Source organism: Prorops nasuta, unplaced genomic scaffold (assembly GCF_024137725.1).
Source record: "Prorops nasuta isolate Cenicafe-Biocafe unplaced genomic scaffold, Cenicafe_Pnas_1.2 PNAS00012, whole genome shotgun sequence".
In the NCBI taxonomy this organism is placed as follows: domain Eukaryota; kingdom Metazoa; phylum Arthropoda; class Insecta; order Hymenoptera; family Bethylidae; genus Prorops; species Prorops nasuta.
The window spans coordinates 5,033,974-5,057,550 of NW_027116809.1; the positions used below are offsets into that span (position 1 = coordinate 5,033,974).

At 41.9% G+C, this 23,577-nt stretch overlaps 3 protein-coding genes and 1 long non-coding RNA gene across 4 annotated transcripts; all 4 read right to left on the minus strand.

The window, feature by feature from the left end:
• Window positions 1–981: 981 nt before the first annotated feature.
• Window positions 982–1,496, minus strand: LOC136777921 (uncharacterized). The gene is made up of 3 exons (XR_010823334.1): window positions 1,389–1,496; window positions 1,118–1,298; window positions 982–1,048 (listed from the first exon to the last, which is right to left on the minus strand). It is a non-coding gene; the product is annotated as an uncharacterized lncRNA (long non-coding RNA).
• A 10,229-nt stretch (window positions 1,497–11,725) lies between these two features.
• On the minus strand, window positions 11,726–12,525 carry LOC136777827 (uncharacterized). The gene is made up of 2 exons (XM_066734418.1): window positions 12,435–12,525; window positions 11,726–12,390 (listed from the first exon to the last, which is right to left on the minus strand). The coding sequence occupies exons 1-2, from the start codon at window positions 12,523–12,525 to the stop codon at window positions 11,726–11,728; spliced, it is 756 nt and encodes a 251-aa protein (XP_066590515.1).
• Window positions 12,526–12,549: 24 nt separating this feature from the next.
• Window positions 12,550–15,006, minus strand: LOC136777828 (uncharacterized). The gene is made up of 3 exons (XM_066734420.1): window positions 13,528–15,006; window positions 13,313–13,479; window positions 12,550–13,141 (listed from the first exon to the last, which is right to left on the minus strand). The coding sequence occupies exons 1-3, from the start codon at window positions 15,004–15,006 to the stop codon at window positions 12,550–12,552; spliced, it is 2,238 nt and encodes a 745-aa protein (XP_066590517.1).
• A 69-nt stretch (window positions 15,007–15,075) lies between these two features.
• On the minus strand, window positions 15,076–16,869 carry LOC136777829 (uncharacterized). The gene has a single exon (XM_066734421.1). It carries the CDS (start codon window positions 16,867–16,869, stop codon window positions 15,076–15,078), a length of 1,794 nt encoding a protein of 597 aa, XP_066590518.1.
• Between the last annotated feature and the right edge of the window lie 6,708 nt (window positions 16,870–23,577).

Genomic DNA, 23,577 nt, shown 5'->3' on the forward strand with positions numbered 1-23,577 from the left:
TTGTTTGTTCTGTCTGGTCCAAGGGTTGTCGGTGGAGTGATCCGGCAAAATTTTGTTTTGCCCCGTTAGCCGTCCGTCGGATAGGTTACCCCTACCCGAGCATTGGGCATGCGCAGACGATGGAAGTGATTCTCGTATTCTCACTTATCGCTTCTGCTCGATAACAATTGCCTTTCGATTAATCGAATTTCGATCTAGGCGTTCGATAGCCCTGCTTCATCTACGGGCCGCTAGATGGCAGCACTAGGATCGAGTTAATCGACCTCTAGTCTAGTACACTGACATTCATCGAATCTGCTCGTGAAGAATGGCCTACTAGATTTGTAACTAGCTGGACAGCTTCAGGTCTCTAGTTCTCACCAAAGCGTAAAACGTCACGGTGACGTCAGATGACGTCACGATAACGTATAGGAGTCGTAGTGGGGAGAATAAGGAGAATCTGGTAAATTGCATATACTCGAGTGTAGCGGTTGATCGTCTTACTTTTGTCAAAAGTATATCATCTCGGGATAAAATGGTATAGTAAGAATTTTCTTCTTTCTCTGTCTAATAGCATAAGAGTGAGAGTGAAAGACATATGATACCCCATGTGCCCATTGATTCTGCTCGAGCACGTTTTTGGTAGAGTGATAGGAATTTTGGTATACTGATAGAAGCGGTAATAATATAGTAATCAAACGACAGATCAATAAAAAGAACAAGGCATATTCCAATGAGTGAAGTGTCAAAATGTGCAACTTAACCTCTGTAATTTGTATTAATTTATTAAAATAACTTGTAAGTGATGAACTTTTAATAAAATCATATTAAGTGTTATAAATTTGTATAAAAAATATGTATTTTAGTTTTAACCTATTATTGTGTAACATATGGTGTATAAAAATAACTGAAAATATATATTTTAAAATAAATTTATGTTGTTGATATTTTGTCAAGAATAACACATCATTAACTTTTATATTAATAATAAGGAGCTATAATCTTGAGTCGTAAAGTCCATTGGAGCTTGCAAGTCAACTATGGATCCCAAGCTTACAGCAATAAGATTCTACGAATAAAGAAGATGCAATTCATTATTAAAATAGATAATCGTTAACTCAGATTTTTTTGCAGAAACCTAATATCAATAGTGACAAGCTTTCGTATCTATTTCCAATTGATGATGCTGGAAGAGAACCTCTGAGAGCTCCTGACAGCTCAACTGCCACAGGTCCAAGAAACAGCTATTTACGTAAATCTGTCCAGTGTCATGCAATACATTATCCAGAAGCCATTCTGCTATTATCCAGCTAATGTTTCTACGTAATATAATTAATTTCTTATTAATTTTCAAATATACTAAATATGTAAAGAATAAAAAGCCAATATATTAAAATCCATTTACTTACACTACATCTCATTACGTAACCATGAGTGAATATTGTTGAATGGTGACAGAACAGTTTATAGTTGCAGAATCAGAATACATTCCTGTTGTGGGTAATGTTGCTGGGTCCTTTTGTTCTTTCGCAGTATCCAAAAGCAGCAAATTTGCAATGATTTTACAATTATAGCCTATATTCGAAGAAAACTTTAATACTTAAGCTTAAATTGAAGAATATTCAAATGATTAATAGTAACTCCTTACGGATTAAGATGTCTTGCATTATTTTCAATTTCTGCTACCAGTGCGTATAGGCAAATTCAGTGGTAAATTGTTATTCTCATCACTTAGAGCTTGTTAATCCTGTAAGTTACGTAGTACTTTAAAGTGGGCAAACAAATCCTTACGCTGCATTATATTAGTCTTCTCTTCCTTCGCTAACTTTTGAAAATTCATATATTACTGTTATCCACGAGTATATTTACCCAGTGGCTGAAAAATATTAGAAAGAGTATGAAAATTCATTCTTAAAAGTAAGCATAAATTATTTCCATATTCATAAAGTTATACATACCCATTCTATTATTTAGCTGGATGTTAGCTGCCACGAAGACATCCATATGCAATATGCCTGCCCTCCTTCCTTTTTAATCCAGTGTATTATCCTAATAGTTTGCTGCAGGACAGTCTTAAGTCAAAAATAGATTGAAGTGTGATAATTCGGTTCTACTTTCTCTTTACCCTGGTCTACCATGAGGAGATACTCTTTTTTATCTTGATTTTTCATAACGTAAATGATAAATAATTATTCCTGAAATAAAAACGTGCACACACACACACATATATATATATATATATATATATATATATATATATTATTGTCTTTTGAGATTATATACTGTATTTTTTATCTTATATAATTTATTTTTTTTTTCTTTTTTTCAGTGCTCCGAAAATTGATTTACGTTAAATAATATTGGTGGCCCTGAAAAGGGCCGATTTTTGAATCCGACACGTGGCAGAGCACATTCCTTTTTTATACCATGCAATCCGATCCATCTAAAAAAATACCCATTCGAAACCAACAACAATAAAGCTCATTCAATAATCCGTCAAGTAGCCATTCCGCTCGATCACTTCATTAAGTCGATTAGGTATCGAGTTAGTCAAGTTAGCTAAGAACTCTGGGTCAGACCTAAGGCCTTCCCAGATATTCTTCGCTTGATCGAGAATCGCTGCCCTCGTCCTCGCGCCTGGCTCTATCCATCGTCTGGACATCAATGCCCAGACGTTCTCAATTAAATTGAGATCCGGTGATCGAGCGGACCAATCCACCACTTCCAACTCCGGGTGTCGCGCAAACCACGCTCGCGTTTCGCGTGAGGTATGGATCGCTGAATTGTCCTGCACAAATCGGATCACCGGTACTTCATCCGCGGGATATACATTACGCACGCTTGGGAGAAAAATTTCTTCCAAGATGCGAATGTATTCCCGGGAATTCATACGTGGAGAAATCTCCACAAGATCACCGATATGTTCACCGGAAATCCAGCCCCATACGCCTCACGATACGCGTCCAGACCGATGAGTCTGGAAGACGTGGTTTGGCTGCAACCGGGTATCGTTCGGGCGCCACACGTGCAAGGCCTGAGCCTGAGAGGGCAACGATATGAAAACCTTTTCATCGGTCCATATCGTAGCCTTCCAATCTGCACGGCTCCGCGAAAGATTCGCGAGGGCATAGCCAACTCTCTGCTCACGGTGAGCAGGAGTTAATGGGATTTTACGCGCTGGACGACGGCAGTGAATACCTGCAGAGTGTAAACGCCGCAGGCCGGTGGTCACTGAAGCTGGATAATCTATCTCCTCCACTATGTCGCTGACACTAGCGAAGGGATCTTCTTCGATCCTGCTCAGCAGCTGCTGGTCATCGATCTCCGAAGTCCTTTTCTGCCCTCTGTTCTCCGCTCTCCGGTCACGCAGTGCGTGGTCTCCGCCTTCGCGGTACCGACGTATCCAGCGCCTGACGGTGGTCTCGTGTGCCCCGCAGAGTACAGCGATCTCAATCGCGCTTTTCCCGCACTCAAAATAGCCAATTGCTCTTCCTCTGGTAGCCTCACTATGCTGTGACATCGTCGACGCATCCAATAGATATGAATGTTATAACAAATTAACGTTGTTACAGATAAAAGTGAATAATGCCTCGATTATTGAATTAGAAGTATTGATAATAACGTTAATTTGTTATAACATTCATATCTATTGGATACGTCGACGATGTCACAGCATAGTGAGGCTACCAGAGGAAAAGCCATTGGCTATTTTGAGTGCGGGAAAAGCGCGAGTGAGATCGCTGTACTCTGCGGGGCACACGAGACCACCGTCAGGCGCTGGATACGTCGGTACCGCGAAGGCGGAGACCACTCACTGCGTGACCGGAGAGCGGAGAACAGAGGGCAGAAAAGTACTTCGGAGATCGATGACCAGCAGCTGCTGAGCAGGATCGAAGAAGATCCCTTCGCTAGTGTCAGCGACATAGTGGAGGAGATAGATTATCCAGCTTCAGTGACCACCGGCCTGCGGCGTTTACACTCTGCAGGTATTCACTGCCGTCGTCCAGCGCGTAAAATCCCACTAACTCCTGCTCACCGTGAGCAGAGAGTTGGCTATGCCCTCGCGAATCTTTCGCGGAGCCGTGCAGATTGGAAGGCTACGATATGGACCGATGAAAAGGTTTTCATATCGTTGCCCTCTCAGGCTCAGGCCTTGCACGTGTGGCGCCCGAACGATACCCGGTTGCAGCCAAACCACGTCTTCCAGACTCATCGGTCTGGACGCGTATCGTGAGGCGTATGGGGCTGGATTTCCGGTGAACATATCGGTGATCTTGTGGAGATTTCTCCACGTATGAATTCCCGGGAATACATTCGCATCTTGGAAGAAATTTTTCTCCCAAGCGTGCGTAATGTATATCCCGCGGATGAAGTACCGGTGATCCTATTTGTGCAGGACAATTCAGCGATCCATACCTCACGCGAAACGCGAGCGTGGTTTGCGCGACACCCGGAGTTGGAAGTGGTGGATTGGTCCGCTCGATCACCGGATCTCAATTTAATTGAGAACGTCTGGGCATTGATGTCCAGACGATGGATAGAGCCAGGCGCGAGGACGAGGGCAGCGATTCTCGATCAAGCGAAGAATATCTGGGAAGGCCTTAGGTCTGACCCAGAGTTCTTAGCTAACTTGACTAACTCGATACCTAATCGACTTAATGAAGTGATCGAGCGGAATGGCTACTTGACGGATTATTGAATGAGCTTTATTGTTGTTGGTTTCGAATGGGTATTTTTTTAGATGGATCGGATTGCATGGTATAAAAAGGAATGTGCTCTGCCACGTGTCGGATTCAAAAATCGGCCCTTTTCAGGGCCACCAATATTATTTAACGTAAATCAATTTTCGGAGCACTGAAAAAAAGAAAAAAAATAAATTATATAAGATAAAAAATACAGTATATAATCTCAAAAGACAATAATATATATATATATATATATATGTGTGTGTGTGTGTGCACGTTTTTATTTCAGGAATAATTATTTATCATTTACGTTATGAAAAATCAAGATAAAAAAGAGTATCTCCTCATGGTAGACCAGGGTAAAGAGAAAGTAGAACCGAATTATCACACTTCAATCTATTTTTGACTTAAGACTGTCCTGCAGCAAACTATTAGGATAATACACTGGATTAAAAAGGAAGGAGGGCAGGCACATTGCATATGGATGTCTTCGTGGCAGCTAACATCCAGCTAAATAATAGAATGGGTATGTATAACTTTATGAATATGGAAATAATTTATGCTTACTTTTAAGAATGAATTTTCATACTCTTTCTAATATTATTCAGCCACTGGGTAAATATACTCGTGGATAACAGTAATATATGAATTTTCAAAAGTTAGCGAAGGAAGAGAAGACTAATATAATGCAGCGTAAGGATTTGTTTGCCCACTTTAAAGTGCTACGTAACTTACAGGATTAACAAGCTCTAAGTGATGAGAATAACAATTTACCACTGAATTTGCCTATACGCACTGGTAGCAGAAATTGAAAATAATGCAAGACATCTTAATCCGTAAGGAGTTACTATTAATCATTTGAATATTCTTCAATTTAAGCTTAAGTATTAAAGTTTTCTTCGAATATAGGCTATAATTGTAAAATCATTGCAAATTTGCTGCTTTTGGATACTGCGAAAGAACAAAAGGACCCAGCAACATTACCCACAACAGGAATGTATTCTGATTCTGCAACTATAAACTGTTCTGTCACCATTCAACAATATTCACTCATGGTTACGTAATGAGATGTAGTGTAAGTAAATGGATTTTAATATATTGGCTTTTTCTTCTTTACATATTTAGTATATTTGAAAATTAATAAGAAATTAATTATATTGCGTAGAAACATTAGCTGGATAATAGCAGAATGGCTTCTGGATAATGTATTGCATGACACTGGACAGATTTACGTAAATAGCTGTTTCTTGGACCTGTGGCAGTTGAGCTGTCAGGAGCTCTCAGAGGTTCTCTTCCAGCATCATCAATTGGAAATAGATACGAAAGCTTGTCACTATTGATATTAGGTTTCTGCAAAAAAATCTGAGTTAACGATTATCTATTTTAATAATGAATTGCATCTTCTTTATTTGTTGAATCTTATTGCTGTAAGCTTGGGATCCATAGTTGACTTGCAAGCTCCAATGGACTTTACGACTCAAGAATATAGCTCCTTATTATTAATATAAAAGTTAATGATGTGTTATTCTTGACAAAATATCAACAACATAAATTTAATTTAAAATATATATTTTCAGTTATTTTTATACACCATATGTTACACAATAATAGGTTAAAACTAAAATACATATTTTTTATACAAATTTATAACACTTAATATGATTTTATTAAAAGTTCATCACTTACAAGTTATTTTAATAAATTAATACAAATTACAGAGGTTAAGTTGCACATTTTGACACTTCACTCATTGGAATATGCCCTGTTCTTTTTATTGATCTGTCGTTTGATTACTATATTATTACCGCTTCTATCAGTATACCAAAATTCCTATCACTATACCAAAAACGTGCTCGAGCAGAATCAATGGGCACATGGGGTATCATATGTCTTTCACTCTCACTCTTATGCTATTAGACAGAGAAAGAAGAAAATTCTTACTATACCATTTTATCCCGAGATGATATACTTTTGACAAAAGTAAGACGATCAACCGCTACACTCGAGTATATGCAATTTACCAGATTCTCCTTATTCTCCCCACCACGACTCCTATACGTCATCGTGTCGTCATCTGACGTCATCGTGACGTTTTACGCTTTGGTGAGAACTAGAGACCTGAAGCTGTCCAGCTAGTTACAAATCTAGTAGGCCATTCTTCACGAGCAGATTCGATGAATGTCAGTGTACCGTCGATCACGACCGACGGCAGCACTTCGACGAATTATTGATTCGTCTTGCCGTCGATTACCGCTAGATGGCAGTACCGGTATCATATCTCGACAGAGGGTCCACGTGTGATCTCTGTCTCACCTCGTCCTGGAAACCTTGGCCTTTACTGGCTGAAGGTCATCAATTTCTGTTTTTGTTTTGGATGGATAGGAAAGGAATGAAAAGGAAGGAAAATAGGATGGAAATTGATGGGAAATTCACCGAGGTGTACGGTAGCGTGCGGGATCGTACGATTTCTCGTACCGGTAACAATTCGGTAACTTGCAGGAGGAGTATTTCTAGGGCTCGACTACCTGCGAAACCCTATCCATACAAACCTCCTTACGAGCCGCCTTCGTCTTTAGCGGCTTCGAAGGTTTTTCCTTCGGTGGGGTCACCACCTGGGAACTCCCTTCGGAGTCGCCTCGGAAGGCCGTGGTTGGGCGTGTACTTTCCTACGCTCGGATCTGCGTTTTGCCGCTATCACCTTACGTGGTACGTTCGTACCCGCTTTCGCCACGTATGGACCGATTGTCTCCCAATGCGGTCCACAGGCAGGGCAGGTGCGCAACGTTTTCCCGGTGCGCCCACACCCCTTACAGAAAGCATCTGTAATTGGCGTAGGACACTCGGAAAACCGATGGCCCTTACCCTTCCAATTCCAGCATACACGTATGCCGAAATTGCCGGTAGCGCGCGTGGCCACTGGATCGGAAGGCTTCGCCTTCTTCACCGGTGGTGCCGGAGTCACCTTAGGCGGCAACGGTTTCTTTGCTCCTTTTGGAGGCTTAGCGGTCGCCATCGCTGCGTACGACGGCCGCTTCGTCTCCGGAACAGCTACCGCTGTCTCCCGTTGGGCCTCCCTGGCCCGCTTACGCTCTACTCGGGAGAGCTTGCGGACAGGGGTGCTCAACCCAGGTGCCTCGGCCACCTCGACCGCTGCCACGATTTCGTGGTAGAGGCCTAGGTCCGCTCGGAAGACAGCAGCCAGCAACTCCACTAGACTACGTCTAGGAAGACCCTGATTGCTCCCCTCCATAGGCGTCGGGGTTACCGAACGCATCCTGCAGTGTCGCTGCATTAATTCGCTGAGTACATGCGTACCCAGCTCCTCATGCCCAGACTCCGCAGGGTGTTTCGCCAACCCCTCGGTAACAGGTGGGCTACCGCCCACCTCGGTAACAGCAATGCAGGTTGCCGCCAGAACGTCAACCTGCGCCACGGGAACAGGTGCGAAAACAGGAGCGGGACCCTCAGACGGGCCCGCAGGAGGCGGGGATGCCAGAAGGTCATCCTCGTCGAAGATGTCCAGCGCCATAGGCGCTGGGCCGGGACCGACGCGAACGACGGCAGTCGTGGTCGAGGGCGAGGCGTTCGGAGATGCCATGGTAAGAGGCAGAGAGAGAGAGAGAGAGAGAGCGAGGAAGGAACGAGAGAGAGAGAGAAAGAACTATAGTTCTACTGGGATCTAGGGTAGGATGAGGTGTGAGGCGACTTGCCGGCTCGCGGAGCGTTAGCGAGGCGTTATCATCTGTTGCCAAATTTCCGATTCTGCGCTTAATTCGGTAATTATTTTGGCAACATCTCGATAGCTGGCTAATTGAACTGCTCTGACAGTTAGCCGGTCGGGCTCCGCCAGGCAGCGTGGCTCAGCTCAGCCGGTCGACATGTTTACAAACAAGCGCTCAGCTGTCACTTGCCCAGTCAAGAAGCCTTTTCGGTAGCGTTAGATTTTAACACGGGCGAATATAATATTAAATTATATTTGCGCCCGTGGTTCTCATCCAATTTTTCGTTAGCTTAGCATTGGTTGCTTGAATTCTACGTGAACACGTCAATTCGATGAGGCTATCAATTCTTAACAGAATTTGATCCCTTTTTCAACCAGATGATCTTTTCATGCTTTTTCAGCGTTTCCGAGCCTCCAGAAAATAGTGGGCCACCTATTCCCTGAAAAACTCCAACACTTTCGGTAACTTCTCGGACTTCTGGATTATTCGTTCGCCGAATAATTAATCTATAATCAGAAACCACGTTGGGCACCATTTGTAAGGTTATTCCCGTCAGCGCGAGGGGCCACTCACACTACGGGTTTTCCCATTGCCTTCGCCCGTCCTTATTCATCGGTATCAGGGCGCCAGTTGGTCAGTTGGGTGGCCATAACCCTACGTTATCAGTTGGGTCCTTCGACCCCATTCTCTATGCATCTCATACGGCCCTGCGGCCATGCATTCGGACGGTAGCGGTAGCCAGGGTCGCTCAGTATGCTAGGTCGTGGAGAGAGGGGAGGGTTCCTTACGGAAGTCCGAGCCTCGCAGACCTATCTGCTGAGGGGCATACATTTATCCCTCACCAACCACACCCAGGGGTTGGTGAGGAGTGCGGGAACACGCGGTATCATTTGCCAAGCATATAGCTTGCCAGGAGCGGACCACCACGGAGGCAATGTTTGAGGCCCGTCCAGCCATAGCGCAAGCCTATGGGATTACGGAGGGCACCGCGACACATCCCAACGGGCTAACTACGCCCACTGCACAACCCACTATGCATTGGCCGGTATCCAGTCGTGACGTACGTGCAGGCTGGCCTATAGCACACGCCTCACGTACGCGAACCGACCCATGGCTGTCTGAATGCCGCGTCACGCGCTCAACAGCACGCACGGACACATCAGCACAGTCCCATGGTCGCGTTCCGACTGCCTGTTATGGCAGTCTGCGCACGACAGTCGCGCAGCCTGCTTGACGCGCGTAACCAGCATTCAAGCCAGACTCGATGTTCTATCTTCCCTCCTCGTGGGGACTTATAGACACTGTCATTCCTTTAGGACTCCCCGAGGCCGCTTCTCCTTATCTCAGGTTGCCTGGGTTGTTTGGCATGGCCCTGCCTTACTTCTTAGGACAACCTGGACATCGTTTACTGCAGCGCCGGTCTTTTCATCCGGGCCTCTGCCTGTCAACGGGGTCTATCCTTGACGTTAGCTATAATCCACTCGTGAGCCTATCTCACGAGACGGTAACGTAGGGATTAATAATATCCACTGTTCGGTAGCTTTTATACTTTTTATTCGGTATCTCGCATACGTAACGGGGAACTTCGTTACAAGCCATATGACCTAAGCCAATAATCTGCCATACTAGTTCATAATAACGTACACGTACCAGCTTTTATATGGTTGAACCAGAATCTTTTCTGCTGTGACAACTAAAATATAAAAAATAAAATAATACTATAATGATAGATTTTAGAAATTATTATATTAATTTAAGAATAAAAATGTAATTAACTATCCAGGTTGAGAAACTGCATAGACACATTGAAACTTTTCTTCTCTCTCCTCATTTTCAATTTTTGACAAACTGCAGGCCATCATTGTGAAATATTAACAGAAAGTACACAAGCTAGATAAGCATAATTGTTTGAAAGTTGATTGGGTGATATCCGCAAGGAGGTCTAGGAAGGAAGGCTCCAGGGTGACAAAAACAACGCCCAGGAAATCTGGTAAAATCAGTTTATTTGATTTGAAAAAAATACGAAAGAATGAAAAGTGCTTTAAAGGAGGTTGAGCCGCAAATTGATAATCCACCCAAAGTTACAACTACGAAATCCCAACCCTGTGGTCACCAGGTCCCCGGACAGGATTCCCCGTACCTGAGACTCCCAGGCAACGAAGATAGAGAGAAAGGAAGACGATTTCTTGGGGCCCAAGAAATCGTCGATGGAGCAGAAATGCGTACTAAGAGACTTAGTGGCGTCGCAGGAAGGGAGGACTGGCTAAGCTGCTGAGAAGAAAAGACAGAGTCTAGAGTCTAGACCGTTTAAATTGAGCCGCAATAAGACGGAACTCTTGGGTATTGATATGTACAATAGACCCAAATAATAACAGCGAGAGAGAGTTCTACGCCGTGGGCCACCTATCGGCCTCTGTTGGAGGTAGGATCAAGAGAAACAGATTGTGAGCGGGAGCGAGACGGCCTGAGAGTCCCAGATCGCTCGTACCCACACTCCGATCTCCAACAAATCCTCCCCCGCATTGACGTTCCTGCGTCAATTCAGATGAATCTCGCAGATGTTGGAAATAAACTAAACTTATGTTCTAAAATTTGGAATGGTGAAACACCGTAAATAAAGACCATGGTGGAAAAGAAAAAGAAAAAAAAACCTTTGAGCGAAGCTCCGAATGTCCACCAATGGTCGCAGACTAACTCATTTCTTAATGATGAGTTTGGCAGTTTGCAGCTCTAATGCTGGAGTCCAACGCAAGAGCAATTTTCCTTGAGGATCCCAAGACTTCCACTGCCGATATTTCAAGACCGCATGCAATGGTATACGGTGTGTGAGCCCGAACGCCAAGGCGGTAACGTATTTTGCTGTACGCTCCAGCTCCTTTGCGGTAGAATCATACAGGATTCCATTCTTCCAACTGCTCGCGTATAAAACAGCTAAATCAATTGCTGGTGCTGGTGTACGAGAAGGTCCCGCTATGGGTTCCATGACCACGTCAGCTGATTCTGGTTCAGGTGGACAAGGCGGATCCAAAATGACCTGCATCCTGGAGTCCTCTTCTTCCTTCGTCGACACAAGCAAATCCGGAAGTTCAAGCAGAGAATCAACACAAGGAGCATCGTCCGAAAGACTCAAGTCACTGAAGGAAAGGTCCAGTACATCGGACGCGTTGGCTTCTTCGCCCCAAACTTCACTTAAGAACATTTCGACGTTGCCGACTAAATTAGGCACCTTGTCACTAGCCATGATTAAGGAGTACTGATTTAATAAGTAAAGCGTCAAGGTGATGAGATGTACGAGTCTGCAGATCAGAAGCCGTTGGGATTGTTTGTCAATATTTGTATTTATGCCGGGATCCTACACAGCTGGGTTAGGCTGCGTTGAATCTGTTTATTCGCTGTTTGAACCACAGCTACTCTTGCTACGGAGTCTGAACCGATTATTAAACGAATAATTCGGCCTAAGTTCCATTTGCAAGGTGGAGCGTTTGGAGTCTTAATTATAACGATGTCACCTTCACGAAAATCGTTATTTTTGATTTGCCATTTTGGACGAGATTGTAATGATTGCAGATATTCGCCCGACCATTTTTGCCAAAAAAGCTCGGTAATCCGAGTGATTTTCTGCCATCGATTTAGAGTAGATTCCTTTAAATCTAGAACGGACATTTCGGGTGGAGCGAGTAAAGAGCGACCAACCAAGAAATGCCCTGGCGTTAGACATTCTAAACTTTCAATGTCATCGCGTAAGCGAGAAAGAGGTCTGGAGTTTAGACAGGCTTCAATACGACAAATTAGTGTGGTCATTTCCTCGAACGTAGGAAGAAAAGTCCCAAGAACACGCTTTAGATGATGTTTTACGCTTCGTACCCCGCTCTCCCACAGTCCACCCCAATGAGGAGTGGCCACGGGAATAAATTTCCATTCTATTTCGCGTATAGGTTCAAAATCTATAGATTGCACATGTTTCAGAGACCCTTGGAATGCAAGTTTCAATTCCTTATTTGCTCCTTGAAAATTTAACCCGTTATCAGAGTAAATCACCGCGGGTTACCACGACGTGAAGTAAAACGAGCTAGAGCTGCCAAAAATGCATCCGTATCATATTTGGAGACAAGCTCAAGATGGATGGCACGAGTAGCCATGCATACAAAAACAGCTATATAACACTAAACTGATTTCGAGTTTCGGCCTTGATGCAGTTTTACAAGGAAGGGCCCGGCGTAATCAATGCCAGTATGTTCAAACGGATGGCTACGGTTTACTCGAGCAGTAGGCAAAGTTCCCATGAATTGTGTTCCTAGCTTGGCACGCTGACGAACGCAAGTGACACACCTATGTATTATGCTTTTCGCAGCGTTTCGTGCATTGATCACCCAATACTTTTGCCGCAATACTGTTAACGTAAGCTGTAGGCCACCGTGCAAGGTCGTGATATGTATATGTCGAATGAGCAGCTCGGTTAAATAATTAGTTGGCAAAATAATGGGATGCTTTTGGTTGTCTGACAAAAATGAGTGTTGCAGACGCCCACCTACTCGTAGAATTCCTTGCGCATCTAAAAATGGGGCAAGAGAAAGTAATCGAGAACTTGACGGAACTGACTTTTTGCCTTGCAACGTCAATATATCGTTTAAGAAAGCAGCAGCTTGAATTATTTTCACAACACGCAGTGTTGCAGTGCGTAGCTCGGGAGCTGACAAGTGAGCGTGTTGAAAAACATTTTTTCTACGCGCTCGATCTATAAATCGCAACACGTAGCTAACAACACGGATTAGTTTTGTCCACGACGAATAGTTATGAAGAAATGACGGTAAATCGCGTGTGACATGATTTGTATATATCGAGGAGGTCTTTATTTCCTCGTTGGTTTCAAACATTAAAGGAGAATTTTCCGATGACGTTTCTCGAATTATAGAGGGTCCTTCTCACCAAAGCGTACAATGTATTAATTGGCTTGGATTAATCCCTCGCGAGTTGAGATCTGCAGGATTGGACTTAGTATTGACATAAGACCAATGAGCCTCTGGTAGACTTGACTGTATATATTCGACTCGGTTGGCTACAAAAACTTTCCATTTTGACGAATGTTGTGCAATCTAAGCCAGCACGATTTGTGAATCAGAAAAACAAAAAATGTCATGCACTGAACGTTTAAGTGATGACTTGATATGAAGCATTAGTTTAGTCAAATAAGCAGCGGCGACTAGTTCAAGACGGGCAATGCTAATTGCTTTAAGAGGGGCCACTTTGGCTTTTGCCATTATGAGGCTGACTGAGGTTCGACTATCACTATTGGTGAATTTGGCATACACCACAGCACTATAGGATACATTTGAAGCATCACAGAACCCATAGAGTTCTAATTTATCTGCTGCACTAAGTTGACCATTCCAGCGCGGGATATTGATTTTTGTTAATTCGCACATTTGCGAGCAATAAGACATCCATTTAGATTGGATAGGCTCGGGAACCTCGTCATCCCAATTAAGTTTGAGCAACCATGTGGATTGCATTATTTGCTTTAACACAATGGTGAACGGTGAGATCCAGCCTAAAGGATCGTAAATCTTCGCGTTTTCCGAGAGTAACATGCGCTTTGTTAACTTAGTGATGGAAGAAGGCGAGATTATAAACTGAAATGAATCAGAGCTGGTATTCCAAGATATGCCCAGCACTTTACTAGTTTCGTTAAAATTTTCGCTATTAAAATTAAGATTAGCGTTACTAGAATCATTAGGAATTTCTTGGAGAGCTGTGCTTGCTGAATTGAAGGCCCATTTACTGAGCTCAAATTTACCTTTATCCAACAACTGAACTAATTGAGATTGGATATCGCGTAAATCTGGAAGGTTGTTAGTTCCAAAAAGAATGTCATCGACATAGATTGAATGAAGTAAGATGGACTTCGCGTCTGGGAAGTCATCACCGTGTTGATTTGCGAGTTCCTGCACTACCCGTGAAGCTAAAAACGGTGCAGGTCCGGTACCGTATATGACCGTGTTCAATTGATATGCTTGAGTATTACCAGAATCATCTTTCCAAATTATAGATTGGAATTTTCTGTCTTCCGGACGAATTAGAATTTGGCGGAACATTTTAATAATATCGGTTATACCAACAAAACGAAAATCACGCCAATTCATAAGAATGGCTGTTATATCCTTTTGTAGTTTTGGCCCTATTAAGAGTACGTCGTTGAGTGATAGACCACTCTGAGTTTTAGCGGACGCATTAAATACGACACGTATTTTCTGTTTTCCATTTTCGAGCTTAAATACTGCGTGATGAGGCAGGTAAACCAAGGAGTCTGTGTCAATCGCGTTTGTTGTGACCTTCTCCATATGTCCTAGCTGCTCGTATTCTCTAATGAATTTAGCATAGCTTTCGGACTGCTCAGGAGATTTGTTAATACGACAGAGAACTCGCTTTAAAGCTGATTCGGCGATGCTGCGAGAGGCTCCCAGTGCCGATTTGGAGAACTCTGTCTTGAAAGGCAATGCAACCTGATAGCGGCCTGATGGTAATTGAGTAACGTTGCTCGCGAAAATGTCCTCACATAATTGATCTTCAGGAGTCAGACTATAGGTGCTAGGTACTTCTTCAATCTCCCAAAAATCTCGCATTGTTTTATCGAAGTCACAACAATGAAGAACGTTTATTGTTGCAGTATGCATGTGCGACGCAAGTGTACCTTACACAACCCAGCCAAATAACGAATCTTGGGCTATCAGTGCACGGTTCGATGAATGAATTATTTGATTCAGTAAAAGCTGAGGGCAATAATCTGCACCAATTAAAATATCAATTGGATTTTTAACAGAAGCATATTCGTCCGCGAAGTCCAGAGAACCTAATTGAGGGAATTCAAGAGGTGAATACGACCGAGGACTATAATTCGTGATTTTTGGTAAAATTAATGCCGTCACCTTGAGTGAGGCCTGATCGTGTTTGACTGACTGTAAGATGAGTTCAGCTTTGCTCGAGACGTTACGTACCGCACCTCCTGTGACTCCGTAAATCGTTGCATTAACTTTGCGGCGTGTAACTCTTAATAACTGGGCTAGATTTTCCGTCATGAACGATGTTTGTGAGCCCGGGTCGACTAAGCCTCTAATCATAATTTGACGGCCATTTGGTGCTGTAGCGCGTGCAAGAAACGTAGCAAGGAGTGTCGTGCGTTCGTCCATGGCACTCACATGAGCAACAACAGAAGTTGAAGACTGATCAATGGTTTGAAGACTCGTGGGTGAAGCAGCTTGAGATGAATTACGTTGAGGCGTCGGATTAGCTTGTTTCTCAAAATGCAAAAGCGTATGATGTGCCTTGGAACATTTTTTACACCGAGAATTACTTCGGCAAGACGATATCGAATGTCCAGGTCTCAAGCAATTGATACAAAGTGAGTTATTTTGCGCTGCTTTATATCTGGCTTGAGGGTTCAAGGCAATAAAGCTGTTGCATTGATAGAGAGGATGATCCGCGTCGCAATAAAAGCATTTTGGTTTATCCACGATTGCGTTGAGTGATTTCAACGACTTAGGACGAGAAGTTTTATCAGTAGTTTGTTTACTACCTTTGAATTTATTACTAATAGATTCGAGCATATTAATCTGCTCGGTGATGAACTCTAAAAACTGAGTGAAAGAAGGATATTTCAATACACGTCTTATTTCCTTCTCCCATTCCACAGTGATAACTTGATCTAGCTTGTTTGAGAGGATATGGACCAATATGGCACTCCAACCATCAACTGGATATCCTAATGTCCTCAGCGAGTCGAGCGCAACTATAGTTGTATCGCGTAGTGTTTTCATGGACATGAGATTGTCAGCGAAGACTTTCGGAATGAGCGTTAGTTTGCTAAGAAGGTTGGACGTAATAATTCGTTCATTTGTATACCTAGTCACTAATGCATTCCATGCTGTTAAGTAACTATCGTTACTGGCGGCTAAGGATCGAATTACTGAGCTAGCTTCTCCTTGAAGACATGCCTTTAAATAATGAAACTTTTGAACACCTGGTAATGGCGAATTATCGTGAATCATTGATTTGAAAGAGTCATAGAAGGTTGACCACTCAGAATAGTCACCACTAAACTTGGGTAAATCTAACTTAGGAAGTTTCAACGAGGGAGCATGGGTCCGCCCTGCAGTGACAGGAGCGACTTGCTCACCGTTTAAATTCTCGATTTGCTCTAAAATGTATTCTTCCGCAGTCAAATACGCCGTCATAGCTCGCTCATAAGTATTCTGCGTCGTATAGTTAAACTGTTGCAAATCTTTTTCCGATAAATGATTAGTGATCGTCACATGATTCGTTTGTATTTTCGCGAGATTTTCGTTGGCACTAGCCAGACGACCATTTAAATAAGGGACGGTAAAATTACCTATACCACGCTTTTTGGTGTTGACCAGTAGCCGTTCTAATTCTGAGCAATAAAGACTAACGTGACCTGCGCACATGAGTATTTCCTCCTGCGTTACCATTTTGCCACCAGAGACACTCCCCCCCTCACCTCGAAGAATCACCAATCAAAATTCAACTCAATTGAATATGTACCGGTTATATCCGGCTCGAAGGACCAGAAATTTGTTTGAAAGTTGATTGGGTGATATCCGCAAGGAGGTCTAGGAAGGAAGGCTCCAGGGTGACAAAAACAACGCCCAGGAAATCTGGTAAAATCAGTTTATTTGATTTGAAAAAAATACAAAAGAATGAAAAGTGCTCCAAAGGAGGCTGAGCCGCAAATTGATAATCCACCCAAAGTTACAACTACGAAATCCCAACCCTGTGGTCCCCAGGTCCCCGGACAGGATTCCCCGTACCTGAGACTCCCAGGCAACGAAGATAGAGAGAAAGGAAGACGATTTCTTGGAGCCCAAGAAATCGTCGATGGAGCAGAAATGCGTACTAAGAGACTTAGTGGCGTCGCAGGAAGGGAGGACTGGCTAAGCTGCTGAGAAGAATGACAGAAAAGACAGAGTCTAGAGTCTAGACCGTTTAAATTGAGCCGCACTTATCACGGAACTCTTGAGTATTGATATGTACAATGACCGGCAGAAATGACGTCCCTTGATGCGTTTAGGAACCGCATTTTAGGATCCTTCCCTGTATACTCTATTCTGCTAGGCGGAGATAGGGGAATGGAACGCGATAACTATAGTAGTTAGTTTATCTCGCTCTAAATGCGTGAGTGCGAGAGAGAGAGCTTTATACGGCATAGCAGGGCAAGCCAGGCGTCCCGAGGCTTATTTCTATCTGTGCCATTGCCTATGGCTATCTCTCTCGCTCGGTAAGAATCATTCGTCCGTCCTTGTTTAGGTCAGTTCTACGCCAATGTGGATACTCTCTAAAGAAGATTATCTCAGGCGACACCATTGAAGACTGCGATTACAGCAAGGATTTTAAAATACTGTGCACCTGTCACTGTCAAACGTCAGTATGAAAGATTATTGTCGCTTACAGCGTTTGGTGCAATTAACATTATAAGTCTGGATTATTATGTGATATTCTGTAATGCACATATATATATACATATGTTAATTTACTTTTAATTTTTTAAACCAATAAGTTATTGGCATTATAGAAGAAACTCATTTAAATATAAGAATATACTGGTTTCCACTTATGTAACTTTTCTTGTAAATATAACATAATTTTAATTAATAAAATTCACTCGTTTATTAATCAGACTAAGAAGAGTTATTTCTTTTAAATTTTAACATGTATAGAATAATATCCTAAACGCGCACACTTAACTAATTATTATTAGAGAAATATTTTTATAATCGTTACACATTGATAATAATATATCTCAATATCCTTCAGTTTAAAATATCATTTACATTGAAGAAATCTTGATCAATGGTCATGAAGAGTTCGTGGCTCAGTGGCTAGGTCGCTTACCTCGAAGATTAGTTAGAGCGCTTTTGTCGGTGGTTCTAATCCCGCGGGAGATATATTTTTTTTTTTCGTTTTAAAAGCATTACTATCTTTTTTTTTGTTAATTATTTGGAAGCATTGCTACTGCTTCCAAACATATTTTGAAAAGTTTATTTTGCCCTGAAAAGGGCAGTTAGTCAGACACGGCTAGAGCTTCCTAATTTTTGTCAAAATTGTATGTCCTACGTAACGTCAGTTCGTCTAGTAGTCAGTCCAATATCCGCGCCGGTCAATAACTTGATTGAGTCGATTTGGAATTGATTCAATTAAGTTTTCAAGAAACTGTGGTTCATGCCTTAGGCCTTCCCACACAGCTCTTGCATTCTCAAGCACTGCTGCTTTCGTCCTCTCCCTTGGCGCGACCCATTTTTTGATCATTCTCGCCCAAACGTTTTCTATAATATTCAAATCCGGACTCTTGGCCGGCCACTGGACCAGTTGGATTTCCGGATTATCCCCTAACCAATCACGAGTTGCGTGTGAAGTGTGAACTGCAGAATTATCCTGCACTACACGGATTATTGGCATATCTTCGGCAGAATACACTGCACGAACACTTGGAAGAAGCACCTCTTCAAGGATCGTAATGTAGTCTGCAGAAGACATCTTAGGAGGAACCTCAACCAATTCACCTATCGTGCCTCCTGACACCCACCCCCAAACGCCACACGTGATTCGTCCAGAGCGATCACTCTGAACGACGTATTCGGGGTTCATCCGAGAATCGCTGGGCCTCCAGACGTGAAGAAAACGTCGGTCAACGGATGATACAAAAACCTTTTCATCGGTCCAGACCACCGTTTCCCACGTTTCACGACAGGTCGCTAAATTTTCTAATGCAAACGCGACTCTTTGTTCTCGGTGCTGAGGATTAAGAGTAATCTTGCGGGCTGGACGATAGCAATTAATGCCGGCCGCGTTAAGTCGCCGCCTACCCGATCGTTCGGATAAAGGAAATCCCGTCTCAACAATTCCGTCAACTACGTTTCCGAAGGGGTCTCGCGAAATGTAGTCCACTAGGAGTTGGTCCTCTACCGGTTGTGAACCAGCAGGTCTATGATTATTTGCACGGTGATCACGCAATGCGTTACCACCGCCGCGCTGAAAAGCGGTAATCCACCGGCGAACGGTTTTCACCGAAACACCTGTAAGCGCTGCAATTTCTAAATTAGATTTTCCAACCTCCCAAAGGCCTACAATTCGCCCCCTCAACCAAACTTCGATATTCGGTGCCATTATACGCGAAAACTAATAGCGATGCGCGAGCTCTAACCACCCAGACTGCAATGAAACAGTTTATCAAAAAGAAACAAGCTATTCAGTGGTTTGTTTACATGCACTTCCGATCAAAACAAATGCCGAAGAAGCGAGCTCCTGCTCATATGGATTAGATTACAAAAAAAGCATAAATATAACAATGTATATTTTAAGGTTTGCAAAAATATGTTTGGAGGCAGTAGCAATGCTTCCAAATAATTAACAAAAAGAAAAGATAATAATGCTTTTAAAACGAAAAAAAAAATATCTCCCGCGGGACTCGAACCACCGACAAAAGCGCTCTAACTAATCTTCGAGGCAAGTGACCTAGCCACTGAGCCACGAACTCTTCATGACCATTGATCAAGATTTCTTCAATGTAAATGATATTTTAAACTGAAGGATATTGAGATATATTATTATCAATGTGTAACGATTATAAAAATATTTCTCTAATAATAGTTAGTTAAGTGTGCGCGTTTAGGATATTATTCTATACATGTTAAAATTTAAAAGAAATAACTCTTCTTAGTCTGATTAATAAACGAGTGAATTTTATTAATTAAAATTATGTTATATTTACAAGAAAAGTTACATAAGTGGAAACCAGTATATTCTTATATTTAAATGAGTTTCTTCTATAATGCCAATAACTTATTGGTTTAAAAATTTAAAAGTAAATTAACATATGTATATATATATGTGCATTACAGAATATCACATAATAATCCAGACTTATAATGTTAATTGCACTAAACGCTGTAAGCGACAATAATCTTTCATACTGACGTTTGACAGTGACAGGTGCACAGTATTTTAAAATCCTTGCTGTAATTGCAGTCTTCAATGGTATCGCCTGAGAAAATCTTCTTTAGAGAGTATCCATTGGCGTAGAACTGACCTAAACAAGGACGGACGAATGATTCTTACCGAGCGAGAGAGATAGCCATAGGCAATGGCACAGATAGAAATAAGCCTCGGGACGCCTGGCTTGCCCTGCTATGCCGTATAAAGCTCTCTCTCTCTCGCACTCACGCATTTAGAGCGAGATAAACTAACTACTATAGTTATCGCGTTCCATTCCCCTATCTCCGCCTAGCAGAATAGAGTATACAGTGAAGGATCCTAAAATGCGGATCCTAAACGCATCAAGGGACGCCATTTCTGCCGGTCATTGTACAATAGACCCAAATAATAACAGCGAGAGAGAGTTCTACGCCGTGGGCCACCTATCGGCCTCTGTTGGAGGTAGGATCAAGAGAGACAGATTGTGAGCGGGAGCGAGACGGCCTGAGAGTCCCAGATCGCTCGTACCCACACTCCGATCTCCAACAATAATTCTTTATGAAAATTGTCTTAAACAGTAATGAAAAAAATATATACCCTCTTTGGTCCTTTTGATGCATGACTTCTCAAATAACTTCAATCCAGCTTACTCACATGTACTCTCAACAGCTTGTCATAATCCATCATCCATATCGAGTAAACTGATATATAATAATAACAAAGTTCCATCACATTAACAATATTTAGGAACTATTGCATCTTCTTGGATCTCTTAATACCAAGTCTTCCATTAAGAATGCAGAAAGCAATCTGTAACATAAATAACACAAAGATTCAATCTCTTTTAAAGTAAAATAGTTATATACTTTCATATATGACATACGAAATACTCATCTGATATTTGTTTAACATAACTTGCGTATGATTACATTACACATCACATTGGCATGTGCACTTTTATGCAAAAAAAGTGAAGCTTTTCTTCCTTCACAGCTCATTTTATCAGCAATTTATTAACACCACTTGAGCCGTCAAAATAAAATGCTCAACAGATACTACTCAGCATGAATTATCTAATGTGAAGCCATTTTATCTTCAAGTGACGTCATTTTTCGGATGGATTTCGATGATGCCAACACAAATTTCTGCACTCAGATTTTTGCCCACCATGTTGTGCATGAGACTTGCCTGTTTTGAGAAATGTAAACGTGAAAAAATTCAGGGCTAGAAACCTCAGAATTTGAAGACAAAAAAGTAATAATCGTTCTAGATAGACGGCAATTCCATGTGACAAATGATAAATTATCACATAATTTATCTAAGTTTTCTTCAGAGTGTCTTCATTTCCAGCTCCCGAACATAGAAACTGCTTTTTTGTCTTCAAATTCTGAAGTTACTAGCCCTGAATTTTTTCACGTTACAGTGAACCTTACAGTAATAAAATTAAGTCATTTCGAATAAATATTACAGGCTCTAGTATCATATTTGGAAAAAAGTCCCTAAGAATCGGGATAGTCTATAATATTTACGGTAAACTATTTATTTTTTTTTTTATTATTATCGATTCGACGAGTTTTAGTAGGAATCCCATTTTGAAAGTTACAGGTTCTCCATGTGAAATTTTCTCAACTTTACGAAAAAAATACTAAAAAAAAATACACTTTTCCTGAAAAATTGATTTTTATACTTTAAACGCTAATTTCTTCGGTAAAAAGCGACGTTACTAGAAAAACAATTACTCCACTGGAAAGGTGAGATTTTTTTACATGGAAATCATGTGTGAAAAAAATTTATTAAGTTATTTGAAAAGTATAGAAAATAAATTAAAAGATAGGACGTACTTAAAATTGAAAACTCCCCAATATAACCACGTCGTAAATATTGGATAAAAAATTCTGAATAATATTAGAGAATCATTTTTCGATAAAGAGTACAAGATCTGAGAATAACAAAAAAATCTGGGACGTACATCGGTAAACCAGTTCCTGAATTGGTGGAATCGCTATTCTTACTTCCATTCATTATTTTCCATTTTTACTTTAGTAGCCTCACTATTTGACATTTTTCCATTTCACACCTCTTTCTGCTAGGATTAGCATGTAAACATTTCTCCACACCAATACGGCGGATGAATCTCATTTTTTGTATCCAACTATTGGTAACTGCCTATTATCTGTTGGTACTACGTAATATTGACCAATCAGCGCTCTCAGATACCATCATCCTGAGCGCTATAGTCAACTAACACGAATCTCCTATATTTCGCCGTTAGAGAAACACCCTGTATACTATAAATATCGAGTAAAAATAAAAATGTTGAGTGTAACTTATGTAATAATAGTTCATTGATAATTTCCTACATAATATAAAAATGTAATGCAACAAGATAAAAATTCTTTTATTACAGTAATTCTAGAAGAGTTAATGGAAATTACAAGTATATATATTGTGACGAGTTTTGTCAGCGAGTTTAGTCGCCGCGAAACTGTCCGGTTCTATTGACCGAGAGGGATCAAAATAAAATTGGACAAGTTTAATGTTTACCAAAAAAAACTATTTATTTGGGTAAAAATAAATAACATAAGTATTTACAATGTTTTTACATTATGACCTTAACCTATTTGTGTTTGTGTTGTTTGTGTACTGCCGCTGCAGGTGTGTTCGGAAATGTGTCGGTCGCTAGGTCGCAAGTACCAAATTCGCCCGCTGGCGGCGCTGCGCTCGGTAGCCACACGGGAGGGCTCGGATAGGCGGCGCGGCGGTCGGTAGCGACTCGGATGAGCTTTCGGGACGGACCGGTAGGCGGCGCGGCGGTAGGTAGCCTCACGGGAGGACCCGGGCAGCGTTGCCAAGTCCGCCATGTTGGAAGATACTACGCTGTATAGTTTGTTGGCGAGAATTGAATATACCACGCAAAATGTATAGTAAGTGTGATTCACAGAGAAGAAACGAAGTATAGTGTTTTAGGTATAATAAGCTCTCAGTGCTTTCGGACGTGTTTTGGCCATTAATCTTGCGTCGCGGCGTTGTGTAGTTAGAATCAGAGGCAAGGTTGCCAAGTCCGCCATCTTGAATAGTACTACGCTCTATAGTAAGTGAAATTTGATATAAGGAATGCAGACTGCACAAAGTATACTGCCAGCGGAAATACATCAGTAGCCATCTTAAATGCAGAACGTAATATATCAAAAATTATATATAGTATATTC